Genomic DNA, 27,836 nt, shown 5'->3' with positions numbered 1-27,836 from the left:
GGGGTTCTGGTTTGGTTGATACTGCAACATCACAGTATCTCTGGACTTGTGGCACTGTTGCAGTTTCACTCCAAGCAGATGTGAAGCTGAGTACTGCAAACTAGACACCCTGTTTTATGCATCTTCAAGACTCTGATTCTGAAGTAAGACAGGAAGTAGACTCTGTAGAGAGCGATAACTAACAAAGACTATTCATCTGATTGGCTAACCATTTTGGGTTCTAAAAGGACTGAAGAACTGAGACCAGTGTGAAATCGACCCATATTGGTTCTTAGCATAAAAAGGAAACAGAACCATCTGTTAACACTGAGACCACTGAGGTCCACTAACATTTAGCTGCTAACAGTGCTAATGTTGGCTTCAAATTTGCTAAACCAAAGGGCTGTTTCACAGTTTTAAATGAGTTTAGTTTGGATTTGGATAAATCAGAAATTGATCCAAGCTGGACCAGAATTATTCTGCACTACTTATTGTTTAAAACAGTTTGTAAATGATAAACCTTTGCTTAAACCTCCCATCCCATTATTGTGAACCCAGTATTGTGAATCATCTGGTCTAATGAGCTGAGAGAATCATCAAACCCTGCTGAGGAAAGCCCTGACAGAGAGGAACCAAACCTGATCCAAATCAAACTGTTTTACTTCCTTCTGAAGCTGTTTTCTTTTACCATGAGGACAGAGGTGGGTGAACATGAGGACTGATCTGCATCTTTAGATTGTGGACATGTTTAATCAGTTTAAATAGCCCATTTCCATATTTGTTTTAGACAACTTGCCCTCTGCAGAGGAACATGGTTTTGGTCATGGTTTTCAACCATCTTTAATCAACTTGTTTATATTGTACATAGTCCATTAGTCTTCCTTATTATTTCATTCTGCTTGGTAGTTTAGTTGGATTGTTTTAGCAAAGTAAAGAGTTTGTTGATTGAAATATGTCTAACTTTGAGTTAACTTCTTTTTGTTAATAAATTCTTGTATTTTAAGAAATTGTGTAAATTCATTTATATTTTGCTGTTTAATAATGCCAGAGCTTGGCTCATCCCTTTCAATTTTGTCCTAATACCACTGCCTGATTGGGCTGGTATTCACAGGACAACCCTTACCAGACCAAAATATTATTTGAAAAACATGCTTAGGCTGGCTCTAGGAACATAGAATGTCACCTTGCTGAGGGGTAAGGAGCTTGTGCTTGTGCGGGAGGTCGAGAGATATCGAGTAGAAATAGTCAGGCTCACCTCCACGCACAGCGTGGGCTCTGGAACCAATCTCCTCAAGAGGGGCTGGACTCTCTTTTATTCTGGAGTGGCCCGTGGGGAGAGGCGGCGGTCTGGGGTGGATTTGCTTGGTGTCACTCAGCTCTTGTGTTGGGGTTTACCCCGGTGGATGAGAGGCTCGCATCCCTGCGCCTTCAGGTTGGGGATAGGTCTCTGACTGTCATTTAGGCCTACAGTCCGAGTGGTAGTGTGGAGTACCCGGCCTTCTTGGCATCCTGTCGGGGGTACTGCATAGTGCTCCTCCCGGAGACTCCATTATTCTGCTGTGGGACTTCAACGCCCCCGTGGGAATTGACAGTGACACCTGGAGAGGCACAATTGGGAAACATGACCTCCCTGATCTGAATCCGAGTGGTGTTTCGTTATTGGACTTCTGTGCTAGTCACGAATTGTCCATAATGAACACCATGTTCAAACATAAGGGTCTCCATCAGTGCACTTGGCACCAGGATACCCTATGCAGGAGGTCGATGATCGACTTTGTTGTCGTGTCATCAGACCTTCGGCCGCATGTTTTGGACAAGAGAGGGGCTGAGCTGTCCACTGATCACCACCTAGTTGTGTGTTGGATCCGCTGGAGGAGGAGGACAGACTTGGCAGGCCCAAGCGCATAGTGAGGGTCTGCTGAGAACATCTGGTTGAGCCCTCAACCAGGGATGTACTCAACTCGCACCTCCGGGAGAGCTTTGACCAGATTCAGGGAGGAGGTTGGACAAAGAGTCCGAGTGGACCATGTTTTCAGCATCTATTGTCAATACTGCTACTGCCAAGTGTGCCGCGGCGCGGGCTGTGGCAGAGGCAAAAACTCGGGCCTGGGAGGAGTTCGGTGAGGCCATGGAGAAGGACTATCGGTTGGCCTTGAAATTATTCTGGCAAACCGTCCACATTTACAGTATTAGTAAAAACAAAGTGTACAAATATAGAAAACTCTCATTTTAATTAAATAAAATGTGTGACTGTGTGGGGCTGTTTGAAAAATGTGATTGAAGAGTCCAACATGACCTTCACAACATAATAAGGGAGATGTTCTGGTTCTTTTCCAGAAGTCTAAACTTTGCTGATGTTTCTCTTTCTGACCATTTCTGTTTACTATTTAAAAAGATTATCCCTGGAATCAGAACCAGATCTGAGGTCATCACAGAAAGCTGCATCAATGACCTCTGTAATGTCCTCCCAGGTCTTCCCGCCATCACCCTGTCTGCCCTCAGCTTCTGCTTATGACCTTGTAGATAACTTGTCTAGCTATTGTGATGGATGAAATCAACTCATTAAAGACCAAAGTTCTGTCTGAACAGAAAGATGGAGGAATGCTCCTACAGTTGGAGCTCAGAAAAGTAAGTGAATCCCTGTGGAGAAAAGCAAAGCTTCAGGTTCACTTTGACATTTCTAAGGACAGTCTTCATACATACAGGTCCTTCTCAAAATATTAGCATATTGTGATAAAGTTCATTATTTTCCATAATGTCATGATGAAAATTTAACATTCATATATTTTAGATTCATTGCACACTAACTGAAATATTTCAGGTCTTTTATTGTCTTAATACGGATGATTTTGGCATACAGCTCATGAAAACCCAAAATTCCTATCTCACAAAATTTGCATATTTCATCCGACCAATAAAAGAACAGTGTTTTTAATACAAAAAACGTCAACCTTCAAATAATCATGTACAGTTATGCACTCAATACTTGGTCGGGAATCCTTTGGCAGAAATGACTGCTTCAATGCGGCGTGGCATGGAGGCAATCAGCCTGTGGCACTGCTGAGGTCTTATGGAGGCCCAGGATGCTTCGATAGCGGCCTTTAGCTCATCCAGAGTGTTGGGTCTTGAGTCTCTCAACGTTCTCTTCACAATATCCCACAGATTCTCTATGGGGTTCAGGTCAGGAGAGTTGGCAGGCCAATTGAGCACAGTGATACCATGGTCAGTAAACCATTTACCAGTGGTTTTGGCACTGTGAGCAGGTGCCAGGTCGTGCTGAAAAATGAAATCTTCATCTCCATAAAGCTTTTCAGCAGATGGAAGCATGAAGTGCTCCAAAATCTCCTGATAGCTAGCTGCATTGACCCTGCCCTTGATAAAACACAGTGGACCAACACCAGCAGCTGACACGGCACCCCAGACCATCACTGACTGTGGGTACTTGACACTGGACTTCTGGCATTTTGGCATTTCCTTCTCCCCAGTCTTCCTCCAGACTCTGGCACCTTGATTTCCGAATGATATGCAGAATTTGCTTTCATCCGAAAAAAGTACTTTGGACCACTGAGCAACAGTCCAGTGCTGCTTCTCTGTAGCCCAGGTCAGGTGCTTCTGCTGCTGTTTCTGGTTCAAAAGTGGCTTGACCTGGGGAATGTGGCACCTGTAGCCCATTTCCTGCACACGCCTGTGCACGGTGGCTCTGGATGTTTCTACTCCAGACTCAGTCCACTGCTTCCACAGGTCCCCCAAGGTCTAGAATCGGCCCTTCTCCACAATCTTCCTCAGGGTGCGGTCACCTCTTCTCGTTGTGCAGCGTTTTCTGCCACACTTTTTCCTTCCCACAGACTTCCCACTGAGGTGCCTTGATACAGCACTCTGGGAACAGCCTATTCGTTCAGAAATGTCTTTCTGTGTCTTACCCTCTTGCTTGAGGGTGTCAATAGTGGCCTTCTGGACAGCAGTCAGGTCGGCAGTCTTACCCATGATTGGGGTTTTGAGTGATGAACCAGGCTGGGAGTTTTAAAGGCCTCAGGAATCTTTTGCAGGTGTTTAGAGTTAACTCGTTGATTCAGATGATTAGGTTCATAGCTCGTTTAGAGACCCTTTTAATGATATGCTAATTTTGTGAGATAGGAATTTTGGGTTTTCATGAGCTGTATGCCAAAATCATCCGTATTAAGACAATAAAAGACCTGAAATATTTCAGTTAGTGTGCAATGAATCTAAAATATATGAATGTTAAATTTTCATCATGACATTATGGAAAATAAGGAACTTTATCACAATATGCAAATTTTTTGAGAAGGACCTGTATAATCATGAGTTTTCAAGAGTGAGGCAGTTTTATTTATCATCCATAAAAACACCAATAACTTTATTTTTCATTGGTTGAAAAACCCCTGACCACCTCACCCTCCTGAACCCTGGTCCAACGAGACCACCTCTGATAACCTGCTGGTGTCTCCTGAGCTTCCAGAACCATTACAGCATCTACAGGGGTTGGACAATAAAACTGAAACACCTGTCATTTTAGTGTGGGAGGTTTCATGGCTAAATTGGACCAGCCTGGTAGCCAGTCTTCATTGATTGCACATTGCACCAGTAAGAGCAGAGTGTGAAGGTTCAATTAGCAGGGTAAGAGCACAGTTTTGCTCAAAATATTGAAATGCACACAACATTATGGGTGACATACCAGAGTTCAAAAGAGGACAAATTGTTGGTGCACATCTTGCTGGCGCATCTGTGACCAAGACAGCAAGTCTTTGTGATGTATCAAGAGCCACGGTATCCAGGGTAATGTCAGCATACCACCAAGAAGGACGAACCACATCCAACAGGATTAACTGTGGACGCAAGAGGAAGCTGTCTGAAAGGGATGTTCTGGTGCTAACCTGGATTGTATCCAAAAAACATAAAACCACGTCTGCCCAAATCACGGCAGAATTAAATGTGCACCTCAACTCTCCTGTTTCCATCAGAACTGTCCGTCAGGAGCTCCACAGGGTCAATATACACGGCCGGGCTGCTATAGCCAAACCTTTGGTCACTCATGCCAATGCCAAACGTTGGTTTCAATGGTGCAAGGAGCGCAAATCTTGGGCTGTGGACAATGTGAAACATGTATTGTTCTCTGATGAGTCCACCTTTACTGTTTTCCCCACATCCAGGAGAGTTACGGTGTGGAGAAGCCCCAAAGAAGCGTACCACCCAGACTGTTGCATGCCCAGAGTGAAGCATGGGAGTAGATCAGTGATGGTTTGGGCTGCCATATCATGGCATTCCCTTGGCCCAATACTTGTGTTAGATGGGCGCATCACTGCCAAGGACTACCAAACCATTCTTGAGGACCATGTGCATCCAATGATTCAAACATTGTATCCTGAAGGTGGTGCCGTGTATCAGGATGACAATGCACCAATACACACAGCAAGACTGGTGAAAGATTGGTTTGATGAACATGACAGTGAAGTTGAACATCTCCCATGGCCTGCACAGTCACCAGATCTAAATATTATTGAGCCACTTTGGGGTGTTTTGGAGGAGCGAGTCAGGAAACGTTTTCCTCCACCAGTATCACGTAGTGACCTGGCCACTATCCTGCAAGAAGAATGGCTTAAAATCCCTCTGACCACTGTGCAGGACTTGTATATGTCATTCCCAAGACGAATTGATGCTGTATTGGCTGCAAAAGGAGGCCCTACACCATACTAATAAATGATTGAGGTCTAAAACCAGGTGTTTCAGTTTCATTCTCCAACCCCTGTACAAATAGAATAGACACAGCTCTTCTTTCTGGCTGAAATTGCATGGCAGGAATGGCTGACCCACCTATCTTGGATTATTTTTGTGTCCTTTCCTAGTAGCTTCTTTTCCTGAAGTTTCATTACATCTGTGGTCTACAGAAGAACTTCGGATACTTTCTGAACTAAACCTGAACATATTCATTTCTCAGGGTAAAAGCTGGACTAATTTTTGAGCACTACAAACTGTTACAATTGTAACCTGATTGCAGAATGTGATCATGTGACCACATGGAGGAGGAGGAGAAAAGAGGAGGAGGCCAGTTTGTTTCAAGAGGAAGTTTCTCCTTCAGTCACATTCAGTTCAACTTCAATCTGAGAGAGAGATGAGGCTCCATTCACTGCTACTGTTGCTCGCCCTCAGTGGGTGCTCCGCCACAGGTCAGGAAAATACTTACTTAAATACTTATTTACACAATACCTACCTGTTTATTACAGCTTTATTACCCACAAGCACAGATATTAAACTTAAAGAAACTGATTTAGTCTTCTAACATCTCAGCTGTTAGAAGGAAAAAAGGTCAAGTTTTATAATGGATATTTGTTTTATTCAGAATTAACGTGAAACATGAAATCATTCACGTTATTAAACCATAATTAATGGTTTACTGACACAGAATGAGGGGCATCGTATATGAAATATAATAAACAAGTTACATTTAGGCAATCATAATGCATAGACACATCCTAAATCAAATTTAATTAGCTGTTAACTAAGTGTTTATTAGGTCTTAGTTAGCTGCTAATTACATAAAAATAACCCTAAAATGGAAAAGCTGACTGAGGTAAGACATACATTTATTTATAACAAATTAAAGAAATGTCTTTTTATATTTCTGTTCTTGATCAAAGTTGAGCTGTTTCTGAGCTGAAGAAACAGAAACAGATCAAATCCACCAATGAGCTCATTAACCGTTTAAAATAAAACCTAGAATGAATATATCAGATTGAGCTGGATGATCAGGAGTCTCTACTGTGTGTGTAATACTTCTTAATTGATACACGTATTGTTTATTTTAAACAGTTCAGAAATGGACTGAACTCACTAATGAGCTCGTTAATGAGTCGACCAATCATGTACAGTGACGCTGCTGATTGACTGACCCGGTCTGAAACAGGAAGCTGGTTTTCTGTAATCAAAGTTCATTACCAGAGACAATCAGTTAATTCTGACTCGAGCTGATGATGGAAAAACTGTTTTGTTTACAATATTCAGCTGAAACAGGTTTTAACAGTCTGTCAATAATCATTGGCGTTCTGCTTGTCTTTGGATGTTGTTCTGGTCAGTTTCTGTGGGGTCTGGTAAAGTGTTGTGAGTCAGTGTTTCCGGGTGTGACCTCGCTCCTCTGAATGGATGCTGAAGTCATAAAAAAGTTCAGATTGTGAAATTTCAGAGTTGAAAACAGAGAAGCTGCTGCTGGAAACTGTCACAGGTCACATGACCAAACAGGAACACACACCTGAAACAGGAGCTGGTTTTACTTCTGCGTGTTTCGTTTCTGCATGTCGGGCTGCAACTTGTTTTTCCAGTGCATCCCTCTGTGCTGTTGGTTCAAAGAAACAAATGATTCGACTCAGAATCCAACATTTCTTCTGCTGACGGAACTTTCCTGCACCAGAAGTTCCTGCAGGGGCCCATCAGTTTCTGCGGTCTGCTCTGGGCCCCCTGACATGCAAATTAGAATATTTAGAAAGGACAGAACCAGAGATGCATCGTAGCAAAGTCGTAGTTTAACACTCCTTTCAGCAGCTTCAGTACCGTTACCCACCCATTACCCACTGGACAGTTTAAGACTTACTGAAAGTTTTCTCATCTGAAATACTTTGCATCCAGAGTGTTTAATGCTCGAATGTAAAGAGACTCCACAGATCAGACTGCAGACTGATGGCAAAACATCAACATACACGCAAATCTTAAACTTAATTACAGAAACCATTTTACAGTCTGACACTGTGATATTATTCCTGCTCCTCATTCTGACTTGCTTCAGAGGCAGAAAAACTCTCAGACTTTATCTGCTTCATATTCAGAAATGCACCCATGATGTTAGCTTTTCAGCAGCATAATCACAGGTTTTACCTATGACATGACCACCTGTGTCATCAAGGTCTATTTGATGACCATCAGGAATCACATCCAGAAAATCTCTAACATCCAGGCTGAAAGGAAGGAGCTGAAAACAGACCCCTGAGGAACCCCTGTGTCAGTGTTCTGAGGAAGAACTGGATGTGACCAGAACCAGAGAAACCCTGTTCATGTCTCTGCAGATTTGATTCAAACCCAAAAAACACTTTATTTAGAATATATTCAAGGTAAGGTAAAGATAATTTACACAGCAGCTCCTACAATTCTTTTATCGTCACACTGTTTAGCAGCAGGGAGCTGCTTCGGTTCTGTCCAGAGCCAACCTGTGAGGGGCTGAAGCAGTGATTGTTTTCAATACAATCTAAGAGTTGCTCCAGCAGGACCAGAGGAGGACAACAGGCTGTATAAGCTCCTCTTCCTCGCTCTGGCTTTATTGATGACAAGATGAAAATGTTACAGAAGGAAAAGCTGGTTCTGGGTGAGAGTCTCTAATCTAAGATCTGCAGGTTCCAATTCTGTTCTGACTGTTAGGTTGTTGTTACATTTCAGTGAAAATGAATCCATCATCTCTGTGATTTTAAGGTAAAATCCTCCCTAAGCTGTTTCTACAGCTGCTGCTAAAAATACCAGGAGAGAGTCCTGCAGGGTGTAAACATGTTGTCGTGGTAACCAGTTCCTCCACCGCTCCCGCAGAGTCCCAACCAAAGAAGAAGTAAGAGGAGGAAGTGGGAGAAGGTCCCTCACACACAGAAACACAGAGCTGTGAGTGTGTGTGTGGTCTGTGGTAGAAATGTGTTTCCTGACTCTGAGGTTTCATCACTTTAACCTCCCCGACATGAAACCTCCTAACTGCAGAACTTTCTCCAAAAACAGAAGTGGGAAACTTGGACCTGCAGCCGCCCAAAGGCCTGACTGATCTGAGCTGGACTCTGACTCTGGCTCAACAGAGCTATGACTCTGTGTAAGTTTAGCAACTGTACTAAAGAGAAACCTAGGATTATTCTTGTTCTCTTCTATTAATGATGAGAAATAAGCTGTTCTAGCTTGGTGAAGTGTCTTTCTATACAACAGTAGGCTATTTTTCCAGATTAAGTAGGAATCCTCTAGGTGTGTAGAGCGCCATTTTCTCTCCAATGTTCTAACATTGTGCTTTAAAGTACGCAGCTCTGAATTAAACCAAGGAGCCTCCTATGAATAATTACCTTCTTTTTCAAGGGGGCTGCATTGTCTAATGCATCACGCAATGATGAAGAAACACTATGAACAAAAGAATCAATTTGTGAAGGGGCAGAAACAGAATTATTGTCCTCCACTGTGTTTTTCTGTGATAATGAGGAAATTAAAAGTGGAACAGATTTTTTAAAGGTTGTTACAGCATCGTCTGATAATGATCTACTATAATGAAAAGAGACTGCATCAATAGTTCAACATACTGCACTGCGGATGGTTTGCTCATGGTGTGAGGGAGACTACTGATGTGATTTTAATTTGGTGTTGTAGTTATTTTTCTATCTGAAACTCTCTTTCTGCTGATGTGAACCACTATCAGCAGAAGGCCAGAACTTAGCCCTCCTCTTCCTCCTCCTGCTGATGCTCCTCAGACTCTCCGCAGGTTCCCAGCAGGCTGCAGGAAGGACTCCTCTTCAGGCCGTTACAGGCTGTGGTTTCTCAGTGTTGGGGTTTCTCGCTGTAATATTGATGCACACACAAACACACACACACACACACACACACACACACACACACACACACACATTGCCTCTACCTCGGAACCATGATATGAATCTTGTTGCAGCTTCCTGCAGGTTTGACAGAAATCCACTAATATGACAACAGATTAATTTAAACTTGGATCATTTTACAGACAAACTGATGCCAGAGTTTCTTCCTGCACTCTTTGCCTGCGTTCTGTTGTCTCTGCTTCACCTGAGAAGGTGTAAACAACATGACTTGCCTGTCCATTGTCTCTGTCACCAACGTAACTTCAGCTTGAGCTCTGGAGCAGGTCATGTGTTTAGATCTGTACCAACATCTTGTAGAAGCAGATCCTTCTGACCCGATCAGTTCTGGTAGAAACTGACGGGGACAGACCGTAGCTGCAGCAGTTAGAATCTGTTCTGACTGAGTCAAGCATCTTCCTGACAGATATCCGAGCAAAGGGGATGCAGATGGAGCCTAAAACTGGAGTTCTTTCAGTAAATGTGGGATTTCCCTTCTGGTTCAATGCTGTGGTTTCAGTTCCACCTGTGTTACCTGAACCTTTCTAGATCCACAACCAGTAAACCTACCATGACTCACCCAGTAAATAACCAGCATTAAGGAAACATGGCGAGCTTCACTGTCAGAGTTAGTTGGTCGAGGTCAGCTGCAGAAAGCCCGCTTCAGGGTTCAAGGTCTGTGGTGATTAATCAGTTGACCTGCAGCAGTAACTTCCCGTTGAACTAAAATCAGGTTTTACATTAAACGATCCTGATTTCACTAGAAGATGAGCTGGTCCATCTGTTAGGTTCTCGTGCATCCCTTCTGGCTGAGCAGCAACAGTCTGGATCAGGTTCAGTTTGCTCCTGTGAAGGTCCAGACAGATGAGCTCGGCTGCTTTAAGGTTTGGTTCTGTAAGACCTTCGTCAAACAGCAGGTTTTACGATGAGTTTTTTCCATCAGTATCCAGTTGGAAATAAGATGGTGCCAGTGTGTACGGCTTGCCATCTGGCACTTGTGCTGTTTTCAGCACTTATTATTCAAAATATTAACACGATACTGCTGTACGCAAACCTTTCTGCACATGTGACTGCAGGTTTTTGCCGTTTTGATGTTGAATTATGGAGACAAGAAGACTTTAGCGCCGTTATTGTCTGAGGTCCCTGATTACCTCTGCCGAGCAATAAAACTATTGATTCAGTTCTGTTCTGGCTGTTATTAACAGCAGTCTGGCCTCAGGTGTGGTTCCTAAAATGTTTAAACAGACAACAGTGCCACCACTGATCAAAACAGCCTTGATCCCTCTTTTTCATCAAACTTGAGGTCTTTTCCAAAGCTTCTGTTTTTCTTTAAGATTTTGGAGAAAATAGTTTATAACAAATTGGAAGCCTTTCCAAGGTGAAGTTTTTCTGTCCGGATTAAATGTTTTCAAAGCACAGAATCTGTACTGTTGAGGGTTTTTAACGACATTCTCCTGGCTACAGCTGCAAGGAACCAAGCAATACTAGTTCTCTTAGATCTAACGGCTGATATCCCGCTTAGAGCACTGTGTAGGTCTCCGGGTTACTGCACTGGAGTACCTGGAAAAGATAACTTTTTGCGTTGGTTTTAATGATTTCAGATCCTCCTCTGTTCCATTAATGTGTGGGGTCCTGCAGGGCTTGATTTGTGGACCTCTCCTGTTCTCCCTGTATCTTCTGCCCTTTGGCTCTGTTTTCAGAAAGGCTGCCTTTCATTGTTATGCAGATGATACTCAGGTTTATGTGCCACTAAAACAGGATGATAACTTCTGTGTACAAAGTTTATATGAATGTCTCAATGAATTAAAAGCTTGGATGGTTTTTAACTTTTAATGTCACCAGTGCATCTTCTTGTGTAGACATTGGCTGCCTGGCAAATTATAGAAAACCCATTGTCACAAACTTTAGTTTTAAAATGGATAGTGATTTTTAGAGTGGATGGGCAGGTGGGTGCAGTAGTAAAATCCAGGTTTTTTCCCTTGAGGCAATTGGCCAAAATAAAAAGTGTCTTGTTGAAAGATGGTTTTAAAACAGTAATCCATGCCTTTGTGACAACTCGGTTGGATTACTTACATACTTATCACGTCTTCAGTTGGTGCAAAATGCTGCTGCACGTCTTTTAACTGGAACATGGATGAGAGACCATATTACTACCGTTTTATTCTCTTTGAACTGGCTGCTTTAGTCATTTAAGCTCCCAAACTTCGGAACGCTGTATTGCATTAGAGCCAAACTGCAGCATTTTTATATCATTTAAATCAAACTCTTGCTGAGACTGGACATGCTGCAGAAGATCCACTTCCAGCTTCATTCACCCAGACTAAGTGCCCCTGACTGGGCCCCTGTTGGGCTCCCTGCTTTGTTCACTGCAGCCTCTGTGTGTGTGTGTGTGTGTGTGTGTGTGTGTGTGTGTGTGTGTGTGTGTGTGTGTGTGTGTGTGTGTGTTCAGTGTGTATGGTTTCACTTCAGCTTTTCACAGATTGTGAAACTCGATGACGCCTCCAACAGTCACATGAAGTTCTGCAGCAGAAACCTTTATCTTAGGCATTACTGATCCAAGTACCAATCGATCATTAGGAACATCTGCTGCATGGTGGAACTACCTGACAAGAAGGTTCCACACAGTGCAATACACCTGAGACCAGACCCCAACCCAGCTGAGAGTGTGGACATTAACCAACTGATTCTGTGACCACAATCTGACTTGGTCCTGGTTTGGTGGTTCTGATGATTCTGTCAGTAGAAACAGGAAGGATTTATGGCTGCTAATGTGTTTCTAACATGATGACATGTGGCAGTAGGCTTTTTCTTGACGGTAAGATTTGAGGACATGGCAGGTCTCTAATGAACCTCTACCAGAGATGACCGAACATCAGACCCTGGGGAACTCCATCAGATAATGTGATCCGTGCTGCTGATCTTGTGTATTGTGTCTCTGATTATTTTCAAACCTGGTTTTTAACACGAATCCTGGATGATTAGGATTTAAGCAGACGACTCCAACATTGACTCTTCACACCTTTTAGTGGAATTGATCACTGCAACAATATCTTCACAGGTCGGCCTGAAAGGTCCATCAGACAGCTGCAGCTGATCCAGCAGCTGCTGCCTGGTCCTCACTAGAACCTAGAAAGTTGAGAACATCAGCCCAGTCTAAAGTCCTTCCACTGGCTCCTGGACCTCAGAGAAGAGACTTTAAAATATGTCTATTAGTTTATAAGATACAGAATGGATTAGCACCACAATACATTAAAGATCTATTGCTGTTGTATGAACCTTCCAGACCACTCAGGTCTAGACCACTCAGGTCTTCTGGTACCAGTCTACTCTGCATCCCCAGAACCAGAACTGGAACAAACTTCCAGAAAATTGCAATGATCCTGAATCCCAGAGATCTTTCCAATCAAGGCTAAAAACCAGTTTGTTTAGAGTTGCTTTGATTCTTCTATGTAGTCTATTGACTGAAACATCATTAGTCTCAGTCTGTAGTCCAACTTTCCTTTCCTTCATCATGCTATTACTATGTTCTTTCTTCTATGTTCCCTACTTTTGTTTTCATCAAGGGTTGTATCTAAATAAACTTGCCTTGCCTGGTCTTCTGGTTTCCAAGCAGATGGACTTTCAGCCACGTCACACATTGGGCTGCTGGCTGAGCAACCAACAGGACATCAGCTACTCTGCTGGTGTTTCTGTAACATCTGATCCATTCAGTCACTGGAACAACGTTAATATTCAGACATGGACACAGCAGGGATTCATTGTTGTGCATTTATTTCAGCTGCAAACTCTTTATGAGTCTACCTGTGAGTTTATGATGAACACATTCTCACCAGCTAGCTAACATTTATCTTTGGCTGGCAGGACCAATAAACCTACTGTGTGTCACCTCCACCCATCCAGCCTACACCACCTTTATCCTTTAACCATTTTTCTTAATCCTTTTCCCTTTCTTTAGTTTTTTCACGCAACGTTGACTTCTCTTTGATGCCATTTCTCTGCTTCTTTTTTAAAATATTCTCGCTAGCAGAAATGATTGGTAATAGTTAATTGTTCCCATTATTCCCATCAATGTCACTACATCACTAACTGTGTGACAGTGTAGTACAAAGAAAATGACCTGATAATGTCAGAAAAACTCCAGCAACCATAGCAGTTAATGTTATTTATATCCTACATTTATTTTTAAGCATATAAGGGATGTAATAAACACACAATATCGCTACCGATTAAGAAAGGACGTTTTAATTTTCCTCACATGAGGCTAAATATGCAGCTTTGGTAGCTTGAGGGCATTAGGTATTCGCCTAGTTTGCCTAAAGCAAGAAACGGCTCTGCTTGGGTCAGATGAATGAATGGTTTTCCATCTTTCCAGTATGTAAGGATTATGATTATTGATTAATTAATATTTATCAAGAATTAGAATTTAAAATCAGTCAGTCAGTCAGTCATTTTCTACCGCTTATTCCATAGTGGGTCGCGGGGGAGCTGGTGTCTATCTCCAGCAGTCTATGGGCGAGCGGCAGGGTCCACCCTGGACAAGTCGCCAGTCCATCGCAGGGCAACACACAAATAACCATGCACACACTCATTCATACACCTAAGGGCAATTTAGAGACCAATTAACCTAACAGGTTAATTTAAAATCATAATTAAAAAAAATTATAATAATTTCTTAACCAAAAATCATTACTTACGAATAGAAATCAGAGGCTGTGTTGTGATTATGGGCTCAAAGCTCTTTAATAATTACAAATTATTAACCAAACCACAAAATGTCTGTTCATTCAACCACTTCACCAAAGGTGGAGGATCTTCGACCTTGTTTTGACAGATAAATCACTCTTGCACGGAATAAACACAAACGCTTCTCTTAGTTATATATATATGAAGATTTATTGAAGCCAAATAATCATAATATACCATTATTCTGGTCCAAAACCATCACCTAACTAACAAGCACTGTTCTACACATAGGGAATAAAAATGACTACCTAACAGTAATAATAAAAGAAAAATATACAGGGGTTGGACATTGAAACTGAAACACCTGTCATTTTAGTGTGGGAGGTTTCATGGGTAAATTGGACCAGCCTGGTAGCCAGTCTTCATTGATTGCACATTGCACCAGTAAGAGCAGAGAGTGAAGGTTCAATTAGCAGGGTAAGAGCACAGTTTTGCTCAAAATATTGAAATACACACAACATTATGGGTGACATACCAGAGTTTAAAAGAGGACAAATTGTTGGTGCACGTCTTGCTGGCGCATCTGTGACCAAGACAGCAAGTCTTTGTGATGTATCAAGAGCCACGGTATCCAGGGTAATGTCAGCATACCACCAAGAAGGACGAACCACATCCAACAGGATTAACTGTGGACGCAAGAGGAAGCTGTCTGAAAGGGATGTTCGGGTGCTAACCTGGATTGTATCCAAAAAACATAAAACCACGGCTGCCCAAATCACGGCAGAATTAAATGTGCACCTCAACTCTCCTGTTTCCACCAGAACTGTCCATCAGGAGCTCCACAGGGTCAATATACACGGCCGGGCTGCTATAGCCAAACCTTTGGTCACTCATGCCAATGCCAAACGTTGGTTTCAATGGTGCAAGGAGCGCAAATCTTGGGCTGTGGACAATGTGAAACATGTATTGTTCTCTGATGAGTCCACCTTTACTGTTTTCCCCACATCCAGGAGAGTTACGGTGTGGAGAAGCCCCAAAGAAGCGTACCACCCAGACTGTTGCATGCCCAGAGTGAAGCATGGGGGTGGATCAGCAATGGTTTGGGCTGCCATATCATGGCATTCCCTTGGCCCAATACTTGTGCTAGATGGGCGCGTCACTGCCAAGGACTACCGAACCATTCTTGAGGACCATGTGCATCCAATGGTTCAAACATTGTATCCTGAAGGTGGTGCCGTGTATCAGGATGACAATGCACCAATACACACAGCAAGACTGGTGAAAGATTGGTTTGATGAACATGAAAGTGAAGTTGAACATCTCCCATGGCCTGCACAGTCACCAGATCTAAATATTATTGAGCCACTTTGGGGTGTTTTGGAGGAGCGAGTCAGGAAACGTTTTCCTCCACCAGTATCACGTAGTGACCTGGCCACTATCCTGCAAGAAGAATGGCTTAAAATCCCTCTGACCACTGTGCAGGACTTGAATATGTCATTCCCAAGATGAATTGATGCTGTACTGACTGCAAAAGGAGGCCCTACACCATACTAATAAATTATTGTGGTCTAAAACCAGGTGTTTCACTTTCATTGTCCAACCCATGTATGTGCGCAATTAGTTACTATGAAGATCAAACCAGTAGTTTTATGGACAAAATATGTAACTTGGGTTAAATGGAAAGAGAAAACCTCCTGGTGTTGATGTCTCGATTAGTGATCAGCTGATTAAACGGTGAGGCCACTCCCCTTTAGCCACAACCAGCTGATCGCCCCAAATCTTGACAAAGGGTCATAAAACTCTGAGGCGTGAACTCAGTGGAAAATCTCCAGTAATAAAACGGGAACAAAAGAATGGTCAGTCCACGAAGTACAGACCGCAGTTGCTTTGAATGAAAAACTTTTAAAAGTCCAACTTCTAACTCCTGGCTGATTTGAGATCAGCCGGACAAAACATTAACCACGCACAATTCAGCAGCGCTTGGGCACCAAATCACAACACAGCTCAGCATAAAACACTTCAATCAGTATTGCATGCAACAAGTTAATACCTTAGATTAACTACTCGTGATTCTAAAATCACCTTAACTGCCTCATCCTGCCCAGACTTCCAAATGCACCTATCTGGTTTAATATGAAAAGAACGAAATTACTTTGACGTTGATTTCTGCTCTCCACCGGTTAAGGATGGATCAGGTCTGATGAAAAAGGAGGGTAGGGGGACCACGCGTCCGTGATCAAATTAAAGGAAAAAACGGTAATTTCTCATCCATCCAGGAGGGGAAAAGATGAAGAACCTTTAGTCGACTGCATTACACAAGGAGGAAAACTCATCTTCTTTGAAATAAAACCTCAGTGGGTTTTCACCTGCGCCGGGTGTCGTCGTGGTCTTCAATCGGTAAATAAATCTCCTGATCTTCTCGTATCAGACAGATTTCCAGCTTTCAAGCTCTTCCGGGAATGGCCTTGTGGAACAATAGTTCGCCTGCGAACTTTTGTCTCTCCAGATATGCGCCTCCGTTGCGTTGCCGTGTGAGACAGGCGGGAAATGGCAACAAAACTCTGCATCTCAGCCGGTTTATACTCCCAGTGACGTCAGAGCTGTGACAACTGTTGAGCTGCTCATGTTCAGCTGTGCGACCAAAATGGATGACTCCAACATTCCCCCCTAGGTTCGAAGGGTGTGATTAATCACAGTCTTTGAAGCTACCGGGTCCATCCATCATAGGAGCTGAGACTCAATGATCCATGATCCATGAAGAAGCAAAAGAAATAAAGAAAAAACAAAAATACTGTCCCTGTGTTCCTCTTGGCAGGAACGGGAGCTCACAGTTCAGTTTGTTTCTCAAAGGCCTATGACTGGGCAGGACTAAACTCTGACTAACTCATACCTGTCTATGTCATTTAATGAGAAAAATACAAAAACAATACATTCACATCATCACCACATTCTTTTGGTCATCAGCTCTGGTAACCCTGAGACAAAGTGAAACAATAATAAAAAGAAAGAAGGAAAAACAAGATAACCAAATAATTGGGTCATAGCTTAGTCGTCCAATTCCAGTCAGGCACAGGAATCAGCCTGTGGCATTGGCAAAGGTAGCGCTATGAATCATGGGAAAATAAATGTGAAGGAGTTAATCCTGGTTTGTAACCAACAATGCAGTGTGTTATCTTAACAAAAGCCATTTAACATGAGTTTAGGTTTAAACAAATTAGCTCTTTCAAATGATGATGGGATTTAACATAACTCCTGTCTCTAAACTTTTTAGATCGGAAAAGGGAAAGGAAAAAAAATTAATAATGATAATAATGGAGCTGCACTACTTTGGCTATCAGCCAGGTGTGTTTGTGGAGGTTGCAAGGTGTCTGCTGTGGTGGACTTTAGGATTTTCTCTACTAAATCCAGCAGAACTCGGCAAGTAGGTATCCGTGCCTCGGTGAGACCGCCTACAGATGAACCAACCTCTCTAATAACATTTAGCATGAAATCTCTGGCAGCATTTGTGTCCATTAAATCATTCTTAATCACTTCTGTGAGGGTCTGCAGTGCATGCAGAGCGTTAATGAAAAATAGCGTGCAACTTGCAGTTTAACACTGTGTATACCTGAAAGGTACTTATATTTTTAACAGTTCCTGTTGGAGAAAGTTGTTAGTGGTTAGTTCATGTTAGTGTGAGCTTTGAAACATGCACCTCTTTAAACTGGTTCTACGCAATGGTCTCTCCTTTCCTGGACATGGAGACAAGCTATGTTCTTTTGGAGGAGACTTTGATGTAGAACTTCATCTGGTTCAGCAAAAGAGCAGCAGTTGGGATGATGGTGTCATTTGGTGCTGACTTAATGAAGCTGCATGTCACAGTTAAGAGGAATTTGTTACCTCCTGCTAATTTTGGAGCTGGTTCGACCCAGTTGGTCCGAAGGTGGAACCAAAGTAATGTAATCCCCCTTCGCTGAAGTGGAGGTTGACTGATTGGCTGGGATGGCTGAAACTGGCAGTAGGTTAAGCATCTTTGGATGTAGACCTGAGTGTCGTGAGACGTTGGAGGCCAGTGCGCCATCTGTTGGACGGTGTGGAGTGTGGCTTTGTAGCTCCTATGGCCCCCTACAGGAGAGTAATGAGCGTAGACTAATGTGACCCCCTTTTGGTCTTTTGGAACAATGCTGAAAGCTTGAGAGAGCTGTTTGATGCCAATCTGCACACTGGAGGTGCACACTCTGTCTGTTTTAAGGAGAGGGCGGAGCCCATCTGCTAAAAGGACTGTGTTGCTGTGTTGTGCCTCAGTTAAGAGGGAATCTTTTTGGCACAAGCGGTCATACAGCTCTCTACCAGTTGATAATTTCCTTAGCCAGAAAGCTAGAAGCACTTCTGGTATGAACATGGTTTCCAGGAGTACATCTTCCACCACTTTGGGGTTGTGAGGTTTCAAACCTGGGTTCTTTAAAGAGCAAAGAAATGATGCATGACTGCATCTGGGAGGAGTTTTCTGGGTGGATGGGTGCAGCTGTGTCCCAGAGGTGCCCATGTCTGGCACCGACGAGGGCCTGAGAGGTTCTTTGGGCTCCTCTAAGCTGGCAACCTGGTTTGTCACCAAGGATGGTTTGCTGCTTGCACCCAGTGGTGTTTGCACCTCCGCCTGGACCCAGAGTTGGTCCTGGTGGCAGTCAATGAGTGGGGCCAGCTTGTCCAGCAGGTCCTGGCCACCAAGAAAAAGCTCTGTGTTCAACGTGCACATATAGATGGGGTGGACACGAGTCATGCCTTTGAGTGTGATGCCCATCTCCACCCAGCGGGTGATGCTTACATCACAAGCTTCAGCCTGAAATAGTTTAATGAGGGAGAGCATGGCTCTACTCACCTCCTCGAACAAGACTGAGCCCATCAGGTTGATCTCTGATCCTGTTTTAAAATGTAAACTCAGTTTGACATGTCCTCCTATACTAGTGAGATAGTATAGGTAATCTGTATGTTCATTTTGGTTCAGTTTATTTAAGTACATAGTAACGTTGTAACGTACGGTTTCATAAAGTCTGTGGAGGAATAATGATTTAAAAACATGTTCCTCCTCTATGCTGGGAGAATTACCACCTTGGAAGTAAGCGGCTCTCAGGCGCTGGTCATACTCTCTGGGTGCTTCGCTTTTATTTTGCTGGATAGCCAAAGCACCAAGTGTTGTGGAGGCCCGGTCCGTGTACACAAAATATTCTTCCCTTAAAGCTTCGCAGAGGGTTGAATAACGGTCTCGGACTGCAGGGGGAAGGCTCTCCATGAAAACATGGACGCTCCTGGATGTTGTCTTCCAGATGAGCTTCAGCTTTTCCTTTGCTGTTGGGCAGCACAGGCCTAAAAGGTAGCGTTCGACTTGGCTAAGATAATCATCAATGTTTGATTCCTCATTATTAGGGTCAAAACGCTCTATGCCTTGGGCAAGAGACTCAAGTTGGCGTGTGCACGATCCACTCTCAGGGATTGGTGCTGGCCCATCTGAGTCATCATCTGAAGGTTCACTCCTGTTGCATCCCTTGTGTGTCAGGGCATCACGCTTCACCCTTGGGGGAGGCACTGGATGCTGCTCATGGTACAATGGTGGGCCCTGTGCTCCATGGACTCGGGTCCTGGGCAGTGGCTGAGGGCAGTATGAACCACCTGAGTCCTCGAGACGGCTCTCCTGTCTCCTTGGCGGAATTGAGGGATTGCAGAGCAGGGTCCTGCAAGTCGAGTGTGAAGGCTGCTTTCCCCTAAACCTTGAACCATTTACTTCTAGTGAGTCCACCGTCAGGTATTGTTCATGGGTGTCTCCTACAGTGAGGTGGGACACCGCACCACTGAATCTAATCTGCCTCATACCTGACGTTGATTTCTGCTCTCCACTGGTTGAGGAGGGATCAAGTCTGAAGAAAAAGGAGGGTAGGGGGACCACGCGTCCGTGATCAAATTAAAGAAAACAAAACGGTAATTTGTCATCCGTCCAGGAGGGGAAAAGATGAACCGTTAGTCGACTGCATTACACAAGGAGAGAAAACTCATCTTCTTGGACATAGAACCTCTGTGGGATTCCACCAGCGACGGGTGTCGGCGTGGTCTTCAATCGGTAAATAAATCCTCTGATCTTGTCGTATCAGACAGATTTCCAGCTTTCAAGCTTTTCCGGGAATGGCCTTGTGGTGCAAACATTCGCCTGCGAGGTTTTGTCTCTCCAGATATGCGCCTCCGTTGCGCTGTCCTGTTAGACAGGTGGGAAATGGCAACGAAACTCTTCATCTCAGCCGGTTTATACTCCCAGTGACGTCAGAGCTGCGACGTCTGTTGAGCTGCGTGTGTCAAAATGTGCGACCAAAATGGATGACCCCAACAAGTATCTGTACATTATTTAACCTTTTGTGAATTTGACTAAATCCATAAATTTCAACATGCATCCATATTCAGAACCATGATATTCTTTGATATTTATACTGTTGAACATGAGGCTTCCAGCAGATATTATTCAACCCAAAAACGACAGATAGGATAAAGCTTCTACTTTATCAGTCAGCTTCTGTTTTCCAAATAACTAATCAACAATCTCTTCTTACCAAACAACCTCTCACTGTTCTGTCAGGCGCTACAGTAACTGCCTGGTCACACTAATGCCCCTTGGTGTCCGTTCCATAGATCCCCCCCACCTCCTAATGTCTGTAGCTCTTATTAAACAGATTCATGATGTTTTCACACCTGCACAGGTTGGTCTGTGCGATCCTTTAAGCTCTATTAATTGAGGTTTAGTCTCTTTCGTTATTTCTCCATGTTTATCTCCTGGCAGCCTTTTAAGGGTGCTTTCGTTTCACCGGTCAAAAAATTAATTACATCCTCTTAATTTTACAAAAAATCTCAGTACACCCCTGGGTTTCTCTTACTTTTCTTCACCTTGAACAGATGGCAAACCATCCTCCTAATGTTTTATAACCAGGAGACAAATGTCTCTGAACCAATCAGAGCAAACTCAGATGTCCACACCTATATCCCTAAGTTTCTTTCACTTGTCTTCTCCTCCTCACTGTTCTGAAACCAGGAGTCTTTGAACAGGTGTGAAACAGTCCTATTGTTTTACAACCAGGAGACAAAGGTCTCTGAGCCAATCACAGCAAACTCACCTGTACACACCTGTGTGTGACCCTACGGCAGAGACAAACCAGGACTCTGTAAAGGTTTCACTTCAACCGTGATCTTCACTGCAGGTGATCTCCGTGACCACCAACCAGCTGCCATGACGATGGGTGCAGCCCAGTCTCCTGACCAACCAGGGCTTGACCCTGCTGCTCCAAGCTCCATCCCCAAGATTTCAGAACTGGTTAAAAAGCAGGAACAGGGGGACATGTGGAGAACAAAGGTTCTGAATCTGCTGACCCGAATGGTTCAGGTCCAGGAGGAAGTCGCCAACCACCAGACCCAGGTGGTCCAACAACTCAGCCTTCTGGTAACTCAGGTGAGTCAGGTTCAGTCCATTGTGGTCCAGTTTACTCCAATTCAGTCCAGTTTAGCCCTGGTTTGTTCAGGTTAGATGGGTTAGTGCAGCAAAGTCCAGTCAATCCCAGTTAAGCCCTTTTTGGTGAAATTTAGCCTAGTTCTGTCTAATTCAGTTTAATTTAGATGATTTCAGTCCTGACCAGTCCATTTCAAGTCCAGTTTAGTTCGCTTTGGTTAATGTCCAGTATATATTGATTTTATTTGGTCAGACTGGATTTTATTCGGTTTCGCTAATTCTGGATCAGCACAGTTACACTCTCCAGAACACTGAAATCTCAGCTAGATGAAGTAAAATCCAAATGTTCCAAAGTAAACGGGCCAAATGTTTACTGATCTGTTAATAATTTGTCCTGATCGGTTCTGACTGAACTCACCTGAATGTGATCTTGTGTCAGGGCTCACAACAGATTCGGGACCTGCAAAGCCTGACTCGGCACCAGAATCTGCTGGTTGAAAACCATCAGGCTTTACTGCTGCAGATGTCCCGCATTGCCACCCAACTGCAGGAAATCAACAAGAAACCTGCTGCTGTCGGCCAATGAGATCATCTGACTGTCCACAACCAGCCAATGAGATCTAATCACTGTCTACATGTGCAGCCGATCAGATTCTTTGAAATGAGATGTTCTGAAATGAACAAGTGAAATAAATGTGTTCTTATAAAGGAAGTTGAGTAGCACACGTTTATTAGTTAACCAATTAGCCACTCTGTGTTTAAATAATTAATTAATTCCTTGACAGTTTAAATTGTTTGCTTAGAATAAACTGAAACTAACCTGTTTATGTCCTCTACTGGTCTTTTTCTGTAATCCCTCAGGTGCTCTCATTTTAATTAAAATTTATCATTCTTGCTGCAATGTTTGCTTTGTGTTTATGAATAACTTAGCTACACCTGTGCGTTTACGTGCCTGTATGTTGACACACCTGTCTGTCTGCACACCTGGACCCCATTTCAGAAAGCGGGGTTAACAGGCTCCGAGTAGAAAGAAGATACCCTGAATAGACCTAATTCAAACTATCACACCCACGGTTTTCGGTTTCAGAACACGGGGTAATGCTTCGATTACTCAACTGAGTCAAAGTTGCACAGAGTTAAGCACCAGCGCTAGTAAATAAGAAGCCCTCACCAATGGAAGGCAGAAAACATGATTCACCCTGGCAACGGAAGGAAATAAGCAGCTCGAAGGTCATAGTTCTCAACAATAGAATAAGACATAAGTCTATTAATGACTTCACATGGAGAATATCAGCACATATTTAAGAAACGCAATACTGTTGCTGCTGCAAAATAGTGAGAGTTAGCATGGCAGAGACCAAGAGAATAGAGTGTGATTTAACAGTGAATTAAAGTTGAATCCTCAACACTACACTCAATCAATGACATTGATGCAGACATGGAACTGAAACTGAGATATTTTCTGTCCCTAAAGCTCCCTGTGAAACAGCTGTGCAAGGTGTACTTTCAATAAAACATAAATATATGTGGAATCAGAAAGGAAGACCTAAAATCAGCTGCAGAAAACACAAAATACAACTGCTGGAGCATCAATTAAATGTGTGTGAGATGACCACATAGGTGGATGATTTTATATGCTGGAACAAAATGTTTATATACACTACCAGTTTTAGAAAGCCTTTCTCATTTAATGGTTTTCTTCATGTTTATGACTATTTCCATGGTTCATATATCCTCACTGAAGGCATCAAAACTGTGATTGAACACAAATGCAATTATGTAGCAAACAAAAAATTAAAAAAAAAACTTTAATATGTTCTATTTTAGATTCCTTAATGTAGCCACCCTTTGCTGTGATGGCTGAAATATTGACCTCTCATTGTCTCACAATGAACCTCTGGGAAGTCCTTTCAAGACTCACCTAAAAACCATTCCAGGTGACCACCTCATGAAGCTCCTGGATAGAACGCCTTAGTGAGCGAAGCAGTAATCAGAGCAAAGGTCGGCTATTTGGAAGAATCTGAAATAAGACAAAGTTTAAAGTTATTTCACAGTTTTTGTTCACTATATAATTCCATGTGTGTTCATTCACATGTTTGTTGTCTCTGGTGAGAATCTACAGTGTAAATAGTCGTGAAAATAAAGAGACCCATTAAGTGAGAAAGATGTTCTAAAACCTTTGACCAGTAGTGTTTACATATATATACATATATATATGTGTATGTATCAGTGGTGATTGCTCTAAGACTGCAAGGGAAGCTCAGGTTCCCTAAAATGTTAAAAAAATAAGTGATCAAATATATACTGTTGTGTTTACATGTCATTGACTAAATATGCACTACAACGCGCTCAACTTTTGTTCAGAATCAGCTTCTTATCACTGGTAACGACGCGGCTTTCCTCTCTCTCATTCCCGCAGCTTCACAGCGCTTTAAACAGTGAGTTCAATAGTGAAGTAAAAATGCTGGGCTTTGTCCCGCCCATCAGATGCTCAGCATGTCTGGGGGTCTATGGGGCAGTGGGCTGGCCTCGGCTGGCCCGAACGCTCAGCTTCTGCATGATGATTGGATGATCTGTCTGAGGCTGAATCCCTTTTTGATTGACAGCGAAATGAGCGAATCAGCAATCTTGAAATTGAGCTTCTCCTCCTTGAAAGACCAGCATCCGCCACTGGTATGAATATACATATAAATTCATCACAGGCCTACCACTCGGTGCAGAGAGACCCAGGCCACTCGGCTCCCACATTGCTGATTATGTGGCTGCATCACATCTGACCTTCACAGCACAAAACTACAATTAGCTGCTATGTCAACTACATTTGTATTGAAAAATCCTTTATTGTCCCACAGTGGGGACATTCAGGTGTATCAGCAGCAAAGCAAAAGGCAATAAAAGCTTTAAGGTTCATTCATCACTAAAACCATAGAAGACTACAGGCTTTAAGAACCAGTCAGGAAAAACAATCAGGCTGTATAGCAAAGAAGAATAAATCCCAGGATAAATGACATTTATTGTTGAACATGCTGTGTGGTTTTCAACAAGGCTAGTCAGATCAGTTAAATTAGAGGTGCAGCAGACAGTCAGGTGACACTGGTGACAGCATCAATGTAAAAACTGTGCAATTTAATATAAAACATAAAACATAATCTCTGTTATTTAGTGAAGGGGCAGTGAGTGTAACTGTCATGTATGCAGCCAAATATGCCTGGAACCCCAGAAACGTATGAATGAATAATGCTTGATTGTCAAAATGTGATACAGATTAAATTAGTGCTTTAACTGATACCTGCAGTTCTATGGGATTCTTATTTTATCACTGTCCCAGTTTCTCAGATTGCAAAGCTACTTATAAATGTCCATGGGACTCCTGTTTAAAGTAAAAAGTAACTAAACATAAGCTATTTTTGTCTGACTGTAATAAAATGAAACACATTTCAGTGCAACCTCCATCAGGGACCAAACCTCGGTATCTCATGTGAAACCACTCTGCAAATGAGGACAAACTAATTTGACAACATCGTCAAATTAAAAGTTAAATTATTGACTGTGGCGAAAATCGGTAACTCTCGAAATTATATTATGCAATAATATTAAGATATCAGACCTTCTATATATTAGCTCAAATATAAAACGACATGTTTGCTTTAAAAACCTCAATATCAGCACCTCTCTGACAGCATGGTGGGAATATCTAAAGATGACAGGGTCTTCACTAATCCCATGCAGACGTACACACATCTGGATCAACCCTGACATCCTACAAAAACATAATATGATAAACTTTCCAGATTGGAAGAGTAAAGGAATTGAATACCTGGAAAATTTATTTGAAGGAATTCAGTTCATCTCATTTATTGATTTACAGATTAATTATACAATGTGGGATGGTTAAGAATACTTTTTTAGAATATCAACAAATGAAATCTATAATAAAAAATAAATTGTACTAGGATAAAAAATACAATAAAAAAGTGTACTAGAGTTCCTTAATCTCACAACCCCCTGTCTAAAATATACAGGATCATGTCTAAAATGGATGGATCAATACTCCTTCCTTTTACGAAATGGGAGGCAGTTTATTAACTTTGTCCAAACATTCTGGTCTCAGATATGTTTCGTGGGGGGGGGTTGGTAATATCTGTCTGACGTGGGGGGGTTGTAGACCCCTCTTTTGTATGCGTGAATGTTGGAATCTCTTCATCCTTCTTTCTCTCCATTCTTTTTCTCCATCCTTTTTGCCCCACCTCTTTCTCCTTCTTGCGTCTTATTTTTCCTTTTTGTTTCCATCTCCGTGTCCATTGAAGTTGAAATAATCCCAAAACAGTTTATAATAAAGTTACTTTTATAATATCAAGCAGAGCTTTAAATCGTTAGCTGTAACGCTCCACTTGTGAAAGTAAATCTGTTGGGCTTCTTCTTGGCACTCAGACAACAGTTCTGAGCTACTCTGCCGGACAGGACACAGTTTACAGTTACAAAAAACGTAGACTTAACCCAGAGTTAGTTCAAGCAAACCCTGCCACTGTGCAGGGTTGGTTCGTGGAGTAAGTTGACTGCTTTCTGAAACGGAGCCCTCACTGTATTTTTAGTGATGGCCTGTATGCATCTGTCAGACTCAGGGAGTGCTCAGGTGTGCACTCCCTGGGTGTGCACCTGTTCACGCTATTCTTGGTTTGATGGAATTTGTCTCCTTGTTTCAGAACCTCCTGGACCCACAGAGATCCTCATAAACTCGGACCTCCAACCAAACCAGTCAGAAGTAGTTCTGACCGCTGGTTCTAAGTTCCAACTTGGTTGCCGTGGTACCGGATTGGTGCGCATGTCCACCAATGCGCTTCGTGTGTTCCCAGTGGGCAAACTGAATTCCTCTGAGTTTGTAAGTGTGAATCCGAGACACACCGGTACATACCATTGCATGTATACCAACCAGAGCCTGAGCCACCTGAACACCTGGATACACCTGTATGTCAAAGGTAAGCAGGGGCTACATCTCTGATAAAGATAGTGCAGGTGACCTACCTTTTTACATTATTCATACTACAATTTCACATGATGTCCCTCTGTCAGATACAGGTAACCCCTCTACCGTATTTGTCACGCCTCGCAGCTCACCTACTCTTAAAGAGGATGATGATTTCCTGTTCAGGTGTCTGCTGACTGACCCATCAGTCACAAACCTCACCCTCCAACCAGAAGACAGGGGGAAGGACCTGCCCCCAGGTATGAACGTCACCTTAGACCCTCGAAGAGGAGCCCTGATCACAAACGTGAGGATGTCCTTTAAAGGCCGGTATACCTGTTCAGGTTGGAAAAATGGACAAGAGTTCCGATCCAAACCACTTGACCTGCTGGTTGCTCCCAGTAAGACACCTGTCTGTCTGTTTCTCTGTAAATATACCAATAAATCTGTCTTTCAGAAACGTGTCTGCTGATCTGTGTCATGGTCCACCTCTCTAGCAATGTTTCTACCTGTCTGATGGGCCACGTGTATCTCTACATGTTCTTTTTCTTGTTTGGTGGTCCAACTGTCTCTCTAGCTCTCTTTCTACCTGTCTGATTCTCCCCTGTGTCTCTGCCTTACTCTCTATCTGTCTGTCTGCAGGGCTGCGTCACCCTCCCTTCCTGTTTGTCCGCCAGGTTGAATTTGTCCGTCTGGAGGGAGAGTTGTTTACAGTCACCTGTCAGACCCGGAACCCTTCACACTACTACATTGTCATCTGGACACACCCACATATACAGGTGAGCAGTCAGAGGTCACCCCTTGCTCGTGTCTTCTGAACGACCTATCTATCTGACTCTAACTAGTCCTTTGGTTTGTTTTAGAACCTGACGATCCGTGAAAGCAAGCTCTACGAAAACGGGTACTTGAACATCAACAGTACTTTGACCGTCTCTGCTGTCAGCCGGTCACACAGTGGACCGTACATCTGTACTGCTCTTAACGAAGCTGGTGATGCCCAAGCAACCACCCACCTGAGTGTCTTGGGTTAGTAATAAATCAAAAACAAAGAGATGACAACAAATCATGATGTTAATGAAACAGGACCAAATATCCTGTGAGGAAAGCAGAGTGAGGTTTACTGTCTCATCTCTTCCTTCTCTTCTTT

At 43.0% G+C, this 27,836-nt stretch overlaps 1 protein-coding gene across 2 annotated transcripts in view; it reads left to right on the top strand.

Moving 5' to 3' along the window:
• The first annotated feature begins 6,056 nt into the window (after positions 1–6,056).
• The window catches only part of csf1rb (colony stimulating factor 1 receptor, b), a 34,415-nt gene continuing 12,635 nt past the window's right edge, over positions 6,057–27,836 (top strand). For both annotated transcript variants that reach the window (XM_047379079.1, XM_047379078.1), the window contains exons 1-5: positions 6,057–6,161; positions 26,430–26,702; positions 26,797–27,090; positions 27,332–27,468; positions 27,553–27,715. In XM_047379079.1, coding sequence (XP_047235035.1) covers positions 6,107–6,161; positions 26,430–26,702; positions 26,797–27,090; positions 27,332–27,468; positions 27,553–27,715 — 922 coding nt within the window. In that variant the 5' untranslated portion in view covers positions 6,057–6,106. The remainder of the gene's footprint in view (positions 6,162–26,429; positions 26,703–26,796; positions 27,091–27,331; positions 27,469–27,552; positions 27,716–27,836) is intronic.

Source organism: Girardinichthys multiradiatus, chromosome 11, assembly GCF_021462225.1.
Source record: "Girardinichthys multiradiatus isolate DD_20200921_A chromosome 11, DD_fGirMul_XY1, whole genome shotgun sequence".
NCBI classification, from domain to species: Eukaryota; Metazoa; Chordata; class Actinopteri; order Cyprinodontiformes; family Goodeidae; genus Girardinichthys; species Girardinichthys multiradiatus.
This window is presented reverse-complemented; position numbering and strand designations above follow the sequence as displayed.